Source organism: Suncus etruscus, chromosome 10, assembly GCF_024139225.1.
Source record: "Suncus etruscus isolate mSunEtr1 chromosome 10, mSunEtr1.pri.cur, whole genome shotgun sequence".
NCBI lineage: Eukaryota > Metazoa > Chordata > Mammalia > Eulipotyphla > Soricidae > Suncus > Suncus etruscus.
In genome coordinates this window covers 87,353,930-87,369,953 of record NC_064857.1, presented here as the reverse complement: position 1 = coordinate 87,369,953, position 16,024 = coordinate 87,353,930, and the positions used below count along the sequence as shown (strand labels likewise).

The 16,024-nt window shown below is 39.5% G+C and overlaps 1 protein-coding gene across 1 annotated transcript in view; it reads left to right on the top strand.

Annotated features, from left to right (window-relative positions):
- UBR1 (ubiquitin protein ligase E3 component n-recognin 1) overlaps positions 1-16,024 on the top strand; it is a 152,732-nt gene that overhangs the window by 128,742 nt on the left and 7,966 nt on the right. The window contains exons 42-44 of the mRNA XM_049782441.1: positions 383-491; positions 2,531-2,587; positions 5,500-5,577. Of these exons, the coding sequence (XP_049638398.1) occupies positions 383-491; positions 2,531-2,587; positions 5,500-5,577 (244 nt within the window). The remainder of the gene's footprint in view (positions 1-382; positions 492-2,530; positions 2,588-5,499; positions 5,578-16,024) is intronic.

Here is a 16,024-nt window from a genome sequence, read left to right as displayed (position 1 = left end):
CAACAGAAAGATCAAAGATGAGTATTCCTAAGCAGAGGAAATAATATATGCAAAGACCTTCCTGTAGTCAGAGTAAAGAGGTGAGTATGGGAGGAGATGAAGTACTAAGATAGCTTGGGGAAGATCATGTACCTAGGCCTTTTATGCCCTGAAAGGACTTTGTATTTTATGTCATGCAGTGGTTTGACATTAGAAACGTCTTAAGGAGAATGATTCAACAGAAGCATACTTAACAGTCACTGTGACTTAATTGTTATACACAGTTTTAATATAAAATAGACTCCATAAAATATTCAAGTGGATATAAACAAAGAAGAAACTATTAGCAGGCTGTCTAAGTAAGTAAGAATAATGTGTTCATTGTATTTTTATTTTCTTGCAGATTCTGCAGAAGGAGAGTACAGTGCACTCTGTAGCTATCTATCTTTACCCACAAATTTGTTCCTGCTTTTCCAGGAATATTGGGATACTGTAAGACCCCTTCTCCAGAGGTACCATGGAGGCAGAATCTTATTGGATAACTGAATTATTTGTAGAGTTTAAGTTAAAATTATTTGCTAAGATTGGGGCTGAAGAGATAGCATGAAGGTAGGGCTTTTGTCTTACATACAGAAGGACGGTGGCTTGAATCCGGCATTTCATAGGGTCCCCTGAGCCTGCCAGGAGTAACTCCTGAGCGCCACCGGGTGTGACTCCCCCCCCAAAAAAAATTTATTGCTAAGATTTAAGAGTAACATTGATTACAGGTGAAAACAAAAATGCACAGCAGTCCTAATTCACAACTAAGGAGTTGGAAACAAGACCAGCAACAATGGGCAACTGCTGTTTCTGCTTGCTTAACTATGAGTTCCATTCATTGTATAGCTCCATAGCTAGCAGCCTTATCCCAGTTATATAGTAATGATTGAGGGTATAATATTAAAGCCATATAGTCACAGTTAAATATCAAAAGACTTTGCTCTTGGTGCCTGAGCTTATAGCACAGTGAGTAGGGCATTTGCTTTGCATATAGCCAACCAGGTTTGACCGGGTTCAATCCTCAATCCCCAGCATCCCATATGATGCCAGGAGTAATTACTGAGCACAGATCCAGGATTTACCTTTGAGCACCTCCAGGTGTAGCCCACAAACCAAAATAAATTTATTTTTAATATTTCAGTCTCGGGGCTATATGGAAAACATCAGCACATCTTATGTATTAACTGCCTAAGAGAGAGAGTGAGGAGGAAAAGAAGTGATTTGGTAGATCTAAGTTATTTAGACTTAGCCGTAATATATCTCACAGAAATGGGTGTCTTACTGCAAATTTTCTTTCTACCGTATAACTTTCTAACCCTACTGATGTCTCCCAACAGTCCTAATTCTGAGCTCTATCATATCTTTGCTTTACCATTTTCCATAATTTTTGTGACAGTTCTCTCACTCTAATAATATTTCCTCATATTTTCCTTTAACTTCAATTTTCTTTTATTTCCCCTCTCCCCCTGGCCCATATCAAGATATATATAAATGTCTACCTGCATCCTGCCACCTGTCTCTGTATTATTTTCTTCTAGGTTCTTTTCTATTTTTCCTCATTTTTTGAAAGTATTCTGCTCTCTCTGTGATAAAAATAAATCAAAATGGAATTTTTTTTTTTTGGTTTGTTTTTCATCCACACCCAATGGTGCTCAGGGGTTACTCCTGGCTTTGTGCTCAGGAATCACTCCTGTTGGGCATGGGAGGACCATATGGGATGCTGGGGATCAAACCTGGTTCAGCCGCATGCAAGGCAAATGTCCTGCTCACTGAACTATCACTCCGGGCCCAAAGTGGATTTTTTAAGACTATCAAGCTCTGTGTTGAGTACAGTTGCATAGGCAGTACTAATATGACTTTGATAACATGGAACCTGTTTATATATGACTTAGTGATTCTAGTTTAGTCAAGTCTTAAAAATTCAAACTAAGAGGACCAGAAAGATAGCATGGAGGTAGGGCGTTTGACCTTCATGCAGGAGGACAGTGGTTCGAATCCCAGCATCCCATATGGTTCTCTGAGCCTGACAGGAGCAATTTCTGAGTGTAAAACCAGGAATAGCCCCTGAGCACTTCCAGATGTGACCCAAAAACAAAAAAAAAAAATTTTTTTTCAAATCAATGCCTCTACCTCTTCTCTGTTCTGTAATACAGGTCACTACCCATATTAGCCTTATTTCTCTGTACACCGTCATTTGGTTTCTGCCTATATTTAGACACTGGAAGGTACTACCAGTATATTGGAAGAAGAGCAAAATTTGAGATTAAAACCATTTGAGAATGGTTTTTCTCTTTCTTGAAAGAACTAGATTGGTAAATCTCTTTAAAAATAAATTAATGAGATTTAAATAATTAGGAAAATTACCAAAAAGAAGAGGGAGGAAAAAAGTACAGAAAAAGGGGGGGGGGGAAGCATGAGGGAAAAGAATAGAAATCTTGAAAGGGTATTGCCTTTGGATGAATATTGATGAAATTATGATGGCTGATTACATTTGTCTTGACTCTCCATACAGGTGGTGTTCAGATCCCGATTTATTAAACTGCTTGAAGCAAAAAAGCACCATAGTCAGGTTGGTTTTACATTGCAATTATTTTTCCCTCCTGTGCACATTGTAGTTACAAAAAATGATTGGTTTTTGGAAATGCTTGCTTGTCTTCCTCTTTTTAATACATTATTTCCCACATTGCTCTTAATTCTTTGCCAAAAATCAGATTGTTCCTACATTTGTTTCTCTGTAATTTTCTCAAATTATTTGGAGCTATTGGCTCTTCTTCATTCCTAAGGAAGTACATACCTACCTAATAAGACAAAGAAAGAGAGCACATTTTTTTTGAGGGGGGGCCACATCCGGTGACGCTCAGGGGTTACTCCTGGCTACGTGCTCAGAGATCGCTCCTGGCTTGGAGGACCAAATGGGATGTCAGGATCGAACCAAGGCCCGTGCAAGGCAAACACCCTACCATTGCACTATCACTCCAGCCCCAAGACAAACACATTTTTATGACTGGTTGAAATCAAACTGTAGTCACAGTATTTCTCTAAGCTGCTTTTTTCTCTTAGAGAATAAATTGAGATATAAATAAAACTATTCCTTCTTTAATCTTCCCTTCCTTTCTTTATACTTCAAGATCATGCAACAGAAAGTTCTTCAGCCCTATCCACTTTAAGTGATAACTTCATCAAAATCCACCTCATATCTAGGGACCAATTTAGATGTTTCTTCCTCTCTGAAACCTGTCCTAATATATCCACTCATATGTATGTGTTCACAAGTGTGTGGAATATATATGTGCCAGCACTCTGAGTCATACTAAACAATTAAGTCAACAGGGCCAGAATATAATTATCTTCTTTGTATCCCTCCTAGGGAGTGGCTTATATTATGTACAGGGTCTACTTTTCATTCTTATTAAATTGTGTCAGCAAACAAGAGGTATTAATGGCCTCTAATACCATTAGAGTAATTAATAATATTACTAAAATCAATAATAATTATAGAGTAAACACTAAATTCCAGGACACTTTGGTTTTGGTTTGGTGTTGGTTTTTTTTGTTTTGTTTTGTTTTGGTTTGGTTTTTGGTTTTTGGTTCACACCCGGCAGCGCTCAGGGGTTACTCCTGGCTCTAGGCTCAAAAATCTCTCCTGGCAGGCCCGGGGGGACCATATGGGATGCCGGGATTCGAACCACCATCCTCCTGCATGCAAGGCAAATGCCTTACCTCCATGCTATCTCTGACTCTGGACACTTTGGTTTTAATACCAGGATCATTTCTATTCATAAGCAAATATTATGAGACAGTATAATTTATACCTATTCCTTTTCTCATCTTTCTCAACCCTTGATCTCTTTTACCTTAACTGAAAATGTACACATGCTGCCTGCCTCTTAACCAAGCTTTTATGATATAGAGATTAAGGGTCCAGCTTCTGTAACCGTCCACAGGCAGTATATCCACATCACCTTGGAAAGACAGGACCGGCTAGAAAGATAGCTCACACAAACTGTGCAGATTACCCAGTTTTGAGCCCCAGATGGGAGAGAAGGAAAGAAGGAAGAGGGGAGTCTAAGAATCACAATAATTTTTTTCTTTTCTGTTTTTTTTTTTTTTTAATTTTGGGGCCACACCTGGTGACGCTCAGTGGTTACTCCTGGCTATGCGCTCAGAAATCACTCCTAGCTAGGGGGACCACATGGAATGCCAGGAGATCAAACTACGGTCCATCTTAGGCTAGCGCAGGCAAGACAGATGCCTGCTCCAGCCCCAATTTTTTCCTTTATTTTAATTTTTCCCTTATTTCAGTTTTTTGGGGTTTTTTTTTGTTTTTTGGGTTTTTTTGCTTTTTGGGCCACACACGGTGATATTCAGGGCTTACTCCTGGCTATGTGCTCAGAAATCACTCCTGGCTTGAGGAACCATATGGAACGCCGGGGATTGAACCAAGGTTCATCCTGGATCGGCCATGTACAAGGCAAATGCCCTACTGCTGTACTATCGTTCCAACCCTTATTTTTTTGTTTTTGTTTTTGTTCAGGGGTTACTCCTGGCTCTATGCTCAGAAATCACTCCTGGAAGGCTTGGGGGACCATATGGGATGCCAGGATTTGAACCACTGTCCTTCTGCATGCAAGGAAATGCCCTACCTTTATGCTATCTCTCTGGCCCCCAGAGAGATTTTTATGTTGTGCTTTTGTGTTCTTAGGGTATGTCCCTAGGAATGGTACAGTTGGATCATATGGGAACTCAATTTCCTTTTTTTTGTTTTTTGAGAAATCTCCATATTGTTTCCCCCAAAAGGCTGGGCTAGATCGCAATCCCACTAGCAGTAAATAAGAGTTCCTTTCTTCAGATACTTGGGTAGTTTCTAAGGCTATTTCAAGGCTGTCTCTAGGGCTCATTTTCTTGGGCTATTGTAACTAGTGCTGCAGTGAATTAGGAGTGCAAATATATTTTTTGAATATAGTTTTTTGGCCCCCTGGGGTAGATACTTGAAGGAAATTGCTGGGTCATAGGGAAACTCAATTCTTAGTTTTTTGAGAAGTAACCATATTATTTGTCCTAAGGGTTGAAACAGGCAACACTCCCACCAACAATGAATGAGGATTTCTTCTCCCCACACACACACCTACACCAGCCATGACTTGTTGTTGTTGTTGTTGTTGTTGTTGTTGTTGTTGTTGTTGTTCTGATAAGAGATTTAAAATATATGCAGGAAGTGCAAATGTTGCTCCACAAACCTGGTTCAAGTCTGTACTACATATACTCCCTGAGCACTGACAGGGTTCATACCAGCACGGTAGGATATGCCCCAAATCAAAGAATTCTGTCTAAAAGTTTGGATATTATATAATCAACAGTAGGAATTACTGTGGATTGCAATATGGATTTTTTTTTATTTTTATGACAGGCCTTCCTTATAATTATATTTTGATATGGACTTATTTACTCATAAATAAAATTACCATTAAATTACATTTCTAGGTACCCTAGAAAAAGAAATACTTTGATAGAACTTCCTGATGACTATAGCTGCCTCCTAAATCAAGCATCTCATTTCAGGTAAGAAAAATATTATATTATTCAAAAAAAAAATTTTTTTTTTTTTTTTGGTTTTTGGGCCACACCCATTTGACGCTCAGGGGTTACTCCTGGCTATGCGCTCAGAAGTCACTCCTGGCTTGGGGGACCATATGGGACGCCGGGGGATCGAACCGCGGTCCGTCCTAGGCTAGCACAGGCAAGGCAGGCACCTTACCTCTAGCGCCACTGCCCGGCCCCTATTTTAAAACTTTGAGCTTTCGCTTTTTCTTTTTTTGTTGTTCTCCAATGAACACATATCTTACTTATCTCTGTTTCTCTGCTTATTTTCATGCTGAAGATGCGTGTTTCTCTCCCAGACTTTTCTTTCTCTCCTCTCATATCTTTCTAAATAAGTTTCAATAAAAACTATCTTGCTTCTCTGTTACCCTCTTCCTGAAATTCTTTTCTTGAGAGAAAAATGGTAGACATACCTTGTGCCAAAATTAGGATGGTCTGATCTAGACTGGACATTTCCCTGAGCACTGGTGGCCAAGGAACAGAAAGAGAAATTAGAGGCAAATAGAGAAGTAGCAAGAGAAAAGCAACTTGTCATGTGCCAGGAATCCTCAATAAAATGTAAAGCTTCTTATTTGAAACCACAGAAGCAGAAAAGTTGTGGAATGATCCATCTATATGCTTAAAGAATAAGAACTGTTGGGGACAGGAGTGTTAGTACAACAGATAGATCACTTTGCTTGCTTGTAACAACCTGGATTCAGTCCTCAGCATACCATATGGTCCCATGAGCCCAATAAGAGTGATTTCTGAGTGCAGAGCCAGGAAAGATCTGTGAACACCACCCCAAAGATATTTTTCTTTACTTAAAAAATTCTTAGGCTTTTCTTTCTTTCATATTTCTTTCTCCTTTTTGAATTAGTAATTTAAATAGCCTCCTCCCTCTCTTCCCTCATCTCTCTCTTATCACTCCCTCCTTCTCTCTCTATCTCTATCTTTATCTATCTCTTGCTAGTGGTGCTCAGGGCCTATTCTTTATTCTGTGCTTGGGGATCACTCCTGAGAATACTAAGAGGACTATTTAGGAGGCAAGTTTTGAACTTGAGTCTACGGTGTGCAAAAGAAGTGCCCTTGTAATCATGGTGCTTAAATATTTTATATAGCAAAAAAAAAAAAAAAAGTGCCCTACCCCACTGTACTATCTAGCCCATAAATTACCGTCTTTTAATATTTTCTGATTTCTTCTGTCTGCTCGAATATTCTGTTAAATTCCTTTGGTAAATTTTTAATTAAAGGGTGAAGTGATAATACAATGGTTAGTAAGGCTCTTGCCTTGTACTTGGCAACTATCCCAGATTAATTCTTGGCATCCCATATGGTTCCCCAAACCCTGCCAGGAGTGATTCCTGAGTGTAGAATCAGGAATTAATCTCAAACATTGCTGGCTATAGCCAAAAGAATTAATTTTAGCTTGCTATAATTTTCAGTTTTGTAATTTCTACTTAATCTTTTTTCTATATCTTTAATGACACTTCATATTCCTTTTCATGAATTGTTTTCCTAACTTCCTTTAGATCTTTGGTAATTTTATCAGGTGCTTGATGTATATTTAAGAGAATAAAGTCTTCCTCCCCCCAACTTTTTCTTTTTTGGTTTTTGGGCCACAACTGGCAATATTCAGGTTAAACTGAATACTGGTGATGCTCAGGGAATCACTCTTGGTGAAGTTCAGGAGAACATAGTGGTGCTGGAGATCAAATATGGGTTAGCAACATGCAAGATAAGCACCATAATCCCTGCAATATCATTCTGGCTTCCTGAAAGTTAAGAGTCCTTAAATCTCATGGCTAATCTTCCTCAAAGATGATTGCTCAGTCTCCTTTTCTGTATATGAACCATATTTTTTATTCAGTTTTCTGATTTTTTTGTTTGGAACTGGACATTTTGAATAATGTAATCAAATAACACTGAAAAAAGGCAGTTTTTCCTTCTATAGCCTCAGAGAGAGAGAGACAGAGAGAGACAGAGACAGAGAGAGATAAAGCAGTATTTCTTAATAAAGGCAGTGGTTATCCATTTGTTTACTGGCTTTTCAAGCCATTTTTGTAGGTATTTGCCTAAATTCCCTAAAGTCTTTGTCCCATTATTTCCGCAATAACCAATAAACTGACAGATTTCCTTAAATTTTTTTTTTTTTTTTTGGTTTTTGGGCCACACCCAGTGGTGCTCAGGGGTTACTCCTGGCTGTCTGCTCAGAAATAGCTCCTGGCAGGCACGGGGGACCATATGGGACACCAAGATTCGAACCAACCACCTTTGGTCCTGGATTGGCTGCTTGCAAGGCAAACGCCGCTGTGCTATCTCTCCGGGATTGAAGTGATAGCACAACAGTAGGGCATTTTTCTTGCATGCTTACTGACCTGGGACAGGCCCGAGTTCAATCTCCAGCATGCTATATGGTCCCCTGGACCTGCCAGAAGCGATTTCTGAGCATAGAGCCAGAAGTAACCCCTGAGTGCGGCCAGGTGTGGCCCAAAATCAAACAAACAAACAAAATTTTATTTAAGAAGAAAAAGAAGGGCTGGGGCAATAGAACTATGGGTTCTATGGCCTTGCACATGGACAAACTGGGTTTGAACTCTGGCATCCTATATGGTCCCCAAAGTCTGCCAGGAATAAGTTCTGAGTGCAGAGCCAAGAATAACTCTGAGAACCCTGAGTGCTGCTGGATGTGACTCCACCCCACACGAAAATTAGAGGGCCAAACAGGTAGTATAGTGGTTAAGTTTCTTGCCTTGCAGAATACTGATTTTGGTTTGATTCTTGGAGTCAATTATGGTTCACCATCTTTATCAGGAGTGATCTTTGAGTGCAGAGCCAGGTCTTTGAGTGTAGTCCAAACTCACATTTATAGTTTTAAAATAATACTTTTCTATCAAAACCTGCAAGGAGGCCAGTTCATTCATCTCATGGGGCTTAAAACAACAGCCAGTCTGTGTCACCCCCTCAGTTAACTGCAAAATTAAAACACATGGCCCTGTCTTTCTTTTTTTGTTTGTTTTTGTTTTTGTTGGTGATGGTGGTTGTGTTTTTGTTTTGGGGCCAGAACTTTCTCCTGGCAGGCTCAGGAACCATATGGGACACATCAGGGTTGGCTATGTGCAAAGCAAACACTCTACCCCTTGTGCTGTCGCTCTGGCCCATGACCCTGTCTTTCAGAGACATGTTCAAAATAGTGCCTTTGCAGCATCAGAATTATGGGCAACCATTCCCCATAGCCACCTCCTGTGGATCCAAATATATACGAGTGATAACTAGTACACAAAATTTAGTGAAATGTGCCAGAGGGGCCGGGTGGTGGCGCTAAAGGTAAGGTGCCTGCCTTGCCTGTGCTAGCCTTGGACGGACCGCGGTTCGATCCCCGGTGTCCCATATGGTCCCCCAAGCCAAGAGCAACGTCTGAGTGCATAGCCAGGAGTAACCCCTGAGTGTTACTGGGTGTAACAGAGCTATGACTGCAGGGAAGGACCCAAAGAAATTTGAAAGTTGGGAGTTCTATCACCAAGCACATTTGTGTTGAATAGGAAGTTGGGGATTTCATTATAAGCCATTGAGCATGAAACCTTTCTCAGTCTAGATGTCACCTCTTTGGACAAAAGCTCTCTGGATTCCTAGAAGAGAGTAGATTGGACAAAAACTATAGAAACTGAACAGCATGGGGCATACTTATAAAGAGTATAGTTTTGCATAATATGGTAGCAGGCAAAGATTGAATTTTTTTAATAATTTGAATAGCAAAATTGTAGTTTGACTTTATATTGTAAAGTTCTGAAACAATTAGTGATTTTTTTACTGTGTCTTCATACAGATGATTTTTATCTAGATAATTTTGTCTTCTTTTTGGATTTCGGGCCACACCCAGTGGTGCTCAGAGGTACTCCTGGCTTGGCATTCAGGAATCACTCTTGGATGACTGGGAGACCTTTGTGGGGTGCTAGGGATTGAACCTGGGTCGGCTATGTGCAAAGTCAAAGCCCTGCCTGGTGTCCTATCTCTCCGGCCCCAATCCAAGATAATTTTTCAAAGCCTTTTCATTTTCTGGTATTTCCATATAATGCTTCCATTGGACCTTCACTGCCGATCCAACCCACCAGGGACTTCTTTGCTGTGAATCTTTGCTCCAAAGTTGGGATGAATGTCCTGCCTTTAGGAACCTAACCAAGTAATTTGAATGAATTCAAACCAAATCTTGATAGCAGGAGATGGCTTCCTGATCTAGATGTACAACTAGAGTTTAGGTTGGAAGTTACTTTTGAAGGGAATTTTGGAGATGTCTTCAGTCTGTGTAAATACCCACATGCTTGTGCTTATAAACTTCAGTGTGTATTCCTCTGTATGAATTTGTAGAACTGATTCTGCTTCAAAAGAAGCTGCACCTTTAATTTTTGTAAGGTCCCCTCCACCTGTAACCCTATAAATATTTGTACATAGAACACTAAAATTTGTAGTAATAGGATCAATTTCAGAATATCTGCTGAGAGACCAAAAAGTTCATTTTTTAAGTACCTTGGTTAAAGAGTAAAGATGATGCCTCTTATTTTTTAAAAGAAGAATGCACTTTAACAAACAGCTGCATGGGCAATTCAAACAAATCCGTGAAGTCCAGTAACCATTCACCAATCACGCTGGCAAGAAATGTGCACAAGAAATGTGCCAGCCATACTTTATCAAGTATGCCCAGGTTTTCATCTTGACTTGAATTCTAAAATAGTTGCTTCAAATACTTCTTGCCAGATTAATAGTTGTTTCAGTAGGGAAGTTGAATCTGGAGTTCCATATTCCACTATCATCTCTGCCATCCCTCCTCAAACTTTTAAAACCGGGACCGGGCGGTGGCGCTGGAGGTAAGGTGCCTGCCTTACCTGCGCTAGCCTAGGAGACGGACCGCGGTTCGATTCCCCGGCGTCCCATATGGTCCCCCAAGCCAGGAGCGACTTCTGAGCGCATAGCCAGGAGTAACCCCTGAGCGTCACCGGGTGTGGCCCAAAAACCAAAAAAAAAAAACTTTTAAAACCACACAGATATTTTAGTAATTAGTATTAATTATTAATATAAATAACATATTAATATATATTATATAATATATAAAATAATTATTTATGGCTTCTTTTTTTTATTGTTTGGGGAGCCACACTTGGCAGTACTAAGGGTTTGTTATTCCTGGCACAGTGCTCAGAAAGTACTCCTCACAGGTTCAGGAGACCATATGGATGCTGGGGATCAAACCTGGGTTGGCTCTGTATACAAGGCAAACACCCTACCTATTGTGTTTTTGCTCAGCCCTCTACTTTTTAAAACTATTTTAAAATAGTTTTTTACATACAGATCAGTGTGTTCCTCACATTTACTCATTTAGATAACACTGCACTCAAACTTCATAAGCTAGTAGCACTTTTAAAATTATCTCTTATAATTATAATATATAATATATAATAAATACAATATTTGTATAATATAATATTTATATTATATAATTATAAAATAATCTTATAAAATAATATACATGTCTATATGTATATATTTTTGTTTTGTTTTGTTTTTTGGGCCACACCTGTTTGATGCTCAGGGGTTACTCCTGGCTAAGTGCTCAGAAACCGCCCCTGGCTTGGGGGGACCATATGGGACGCCGGGGGATTGAACTGCGATCCTTCCTTGGCTAGCGCTTGCAAGGCAGACACCTTACTTCTAGTGCCACCTCACCGGCCCCGTCTATATATTTTTTAATATCTTTATTTAAGTGCCATGATTACAAACATGTTTGTAGTTGGGTTACAGTTATAAAAAAAAGAACACCCCCCCCTTCACAAGTGCAACATTTCCACCACCAATGTCCCCTTCTCACTCCCCCCGCCCTTGCCTGTATTTAAGACAGCATTCTATTTCTCTCATTCACTATCATTGTCGTTATAGTTGTCAGTGTATTTCTTTTTTTTGTTTTGTTTTTTTTTGTTTGTTTGTTGTTTTGGAGGGGACATACCCGTTTGATGCTCAGGGATTACTCCTGGCTAAGTGCTCAGAAATCGCCCCTGGCTCGGGGAAACCATATGGGACTCCGGGGGATTCCTTGGCTAGCGCTTGCAAGGCAGACAGCTTACCTCTAGCGCCACCTCACCGGCCCCAGTGTATTTATTTCTAACTGCACTCATGACTCTCTGTCGTAAGCTTCATATCATGAGCCGGTCCTTCCAGCCCTCGTATCTATTGTCTCTGAGTATTATTACAGTAAGTCTGTTATTTTTCTTAAGTACCACAGGTAAGTGAGACTATTCTGTGTCTATCTCCCTCTTAGTTCACTCAGCATAATAGTTTCCATGTCCATCCACGTATAGGAAGATATCATGACTTTATTTTTCCCAACAGCTGCATAGTATTTCATTGTGTATATGTATCTCAGTTCTTTTAGCCACTCATCTAGTGTTGGGCATCTGAGTTGTTTCTAGATTCTAGCTATTGTAAATAGCACTGCAATGAGTATTAAGTGTACAGAAGAGGGCTAGAGAGATAGTACAATGGTAGGGCTTTTGCCTTGCACGTGGCCAACGTGACAGACTTTGTTTCAATTCCTGGTATCCCATATGGTCCCCTGAGTCTGCCAGGAGTGATTTCTGAGCACAGAGCCAAGAGTAACGCCTGAGCACTGCAGGATGTGACCATAATAAAAAAAAAAAAAACCTGAAAACTGTGTAGAAGGTGTTTTTGTATTCTGTTTTTTTTTTGTTTTGTTTTTGTTTTGTTTTGTTTTTGGGCCACACCCATTTGACGCTCAGGGGTTACTCCTGGCTATGTGCTCAGAAATCGCTCCTGGCTTGGGGGGACCATATGGGACACCGGGGGATCGAACCGTGGTCCGTTCCTTGGCTAGCGCTTGTAAGGCAGACACCTTACCTCTAGCGCCACCTTCCCGGCCCCTGTATTCTGTTTTTGTGCTCCTAGTGTATATCCCTAAGAGTGGTATAGCTGGATCATATGGGAGCTCAATTTCCAGTTTATTAGGAATTTCCATATTGTTTTCCATAAAGGCTGGACTAGATGGCATTCCCACTAGCAGTGAATGACAGTCCCTTTCTCTCCACCTTCCCTCCAGCGCTGATTGTTCTTGTTCTTTGTGAGGTGTGTTAGTCTCTGTGGTGTGAAATGGTACCTCATAGTTGTTTTGATTTGCATCTCTCTTATGATTAGTGTTGTAGAGCATTTTTTATGTACCTTTTGGCCATTTATATTTTTTCTTTGAGGAAGGGTCTGTTTATTTCTTCTCCCCATCTTTTGATGGGCTTAGATGTTTTTTTCTTGTTAAGTTCTGTCAGTACCTCATATATTTGATATAGAGACCCTTATCTGATGGGTATTGGATGAACAGTTTCTCCCATTTTGTGGGTGGCCTTTGTATCCTATTCACTATTTCCTTTGAAGTTCAGAAGCTTCTCAGCTTAATATAGTCCCATCTGTTTATCTTTGCTTCCATTTCTTTGGACAGTTCTGCTTTCTTTTGTCTCAGTGTCATAAAGTGTGTCTTTAAACACAGGCTGGGGGTATAGCTCAGCTACATGAGTGATATGAAGCTTTGGATTCAGTCTCTAGCCTTGAAAAAAAATAAGCACTTGTGCAAACATTACAGTGTGGTGACCATGTATATCAATTGAATACTGAAGAACTCTTCCTCCCAAAATGTCAGTGTGTCTGGGATGCATCTAGTGCTGTTTAGGGGACCACATAGTGCCAGGGTTTGAATGTGAGATGTGGGCTTTTGTATAGAAAGCATGCACCCGGCCCTTTGAAACAGCTCTGTAGCTCTCCAAACAGCATCTTCTCTAAAAGCTACTCTTTATAGTGGATAAAGCAGGTATCAGCATTGTGACTCAAGTTTAAGCTTAGATACTAGACTAGAGAGATGAGAATTTCCAGGTAATCTTTGTAGGCACTGTGATTACTTCAGAAAAATTAAAGTTTAAAATTGTTTTTAAGTTACTGATGGGGGGGCAGTAAGATAGTAGTGTCCTGAGAGCAGAGCTAGGAGTAACACTTAGGCATTGCATATACAGCCCAAAAACAAAAAATAAGAAATTACTGATCGTGGTTCTATGTGATGATAGCTCAGACACTAAAACAAATGCCTAACATGCACGGGGCCTGCATACATCTCCCCAGGAACTGCTAGAAGTAGATTTTGTGACCCCAAAAACATTAGGGAGACCTCCCCCACTTTCCAAATTAATGATCACTTAGAAAAATTTAATTGGATAATAAATATTTATGAGAAAGAAAATCACATTGTACTCACTAAAATTTTTTTTGTAAAATTTAGTTTTGTGGGGCTGGAGAGATAACATGGAGGTAAGGCGTTTGCCTTTCATGCAGGAGGTCATCGTTTCGAATCCCAGCGTCCCATATGGTCCACCGTGCCTGCCAGGAGCAATTTCTGAGCCTGGAGCCAGGAATAACCCCTGAGCACTGCCGGGTGTGACCCAAAAACCACACAAAAAATTTAGTTTTGTAAAAGATTATCATGATCTTAAATATATGACTCTACATGATGAAATGTCTTTTAAAGTGGGCATTTTTGTTCTACTATATTTACCTTGCTATGATGTAATGTGATTTATTTTTGAATAGTCTAAATATTTCACCAGTGAAACATTACTAAGTGCCAATTCTGCTTTAGCCATTGATTTATAAATATATTATCTGAATCACATATGCTGTGTCTTGAAAATAACAAGCCAAAATTATGTATTCTTAAAAATCAGGTGGCATTTTGCCACCGTCCATATCCGACCAGATTGATAAAGGAAGTACGTGGGTAATCTCAAAGCCTATTCAAGACTTCATCAGTGATATCCTGATCACAAGATAGCCTTTTTCCAAATGGTATGCATGGTTTACAAAGCTTGATTAGAAGTGTGATGTGGCCAAGCATTGTGCAAAAGTCAAACTTTAGCAAATTGTCTTATAGCTCTCGGTAAATCTGAATGGTCTTACGTGTTGTTTCAAAGATACTAAATAGTAATTCTGATTCATTGTCTTGAATAGTAATTCTGATGATTAGACCTTCGTGCCTATTGTGATTATCAGTAGTCCCTAGTCATAAGTTAAAAACAAAATAAAACAAAGCAAACAATTTCCTGTTACTTGCAGGACAATTTCTTTTATTGAAGAACAAATACAGGGATTGAAGGTTTCTATAATTTTGAGAATTTAAAGTGTTCTCTGAGGTAGTCAGGAGGGTGGAGAGCAGGTTGAAGGTGAGAGGGAAGCGGGGGACATTGGTGGCAGGAAATGTGCACTGGTGAAGGGATGGGTTTGGGACATTGTCTGAATGAAACTCAAACATCAACTATCTCACAGTGACTCAATTAAAAATTACTTTTTAAAAATAGTGTTTTACTCGTATAGAGTGACTAGGAAAAATTTATTTAATTATAACCATCACTGAGTCATAAAAGCCAGACTCTTTCAAATCTCTGTTAAGAGTTAGAATTAAGGTGCATGCTGCTGTACTGGGTTCTATTCCTGGCACTGCAGGTGATCCCCCTAAGCACCACCAGGAGTGATTCTTGAATGCTGAACCAGGAATAAGCCCTGAGTTCTGACTACTGTGGCTCAAATTCCTTCACACACACAAAAAGAGTAGAATTGCTTGTGGTGTTTGATTCTTTCCTGTTTCTGTTATGTTGATTAAGGTCAGCCAACTAATGAAAAATGAAATAAATGATTGGGGGCTGAAGAGATAGAACAGTGGAGGGCATTTGCCTTGTATTTGGCCAACACTGGAGACAGTGGTTCAATTCCCGGCATCCCATATGTTCCCTCAAGCCTGCCGAGGGCGATTTCTGAGTACAGAGCCAGAAGGAACCCCTGAGCGCTGCCAGGGTGACCCAAGAACCAAAAAAGAAATGAAATGATTGAGTCATACACTCCCTTTTAGTCTTCAAAAATTAAATTGATTTCACAAAGTGCTATACTTAAATACAGTGATTCTCTTAATCTTAGGTTGTAATACTGCCACAGACAGTTAATAAGTAGGTACTAACTTCATTTTATTATGATATAGAATGTCATATTGTTCATCATAGGAGGATCCCAGAAGAATGTTAGTCATTCTGAACTGGCATCCCATATGATTCCCCCGAACACTGCCAGGAATGACCCCTGAGCACAGCGCCAGGAGTAACCTCTGAATGTCACTGGGTGTGGCCCAAAAACAAAAACAAAAACAAAAAAAAATTTGGTCAAGATGAAAAGGACAATTATATGCATTTATTATATTATATAGACATTATATTATATAATATTATAATATTATAATATTATATAATATAATTATATTATATTATATAAACATAAAAATATATTTATCAGTTACATTGCTATAATCAACTTTTTTTTTTATTTATTGTGGTTTTTGGGTCACACC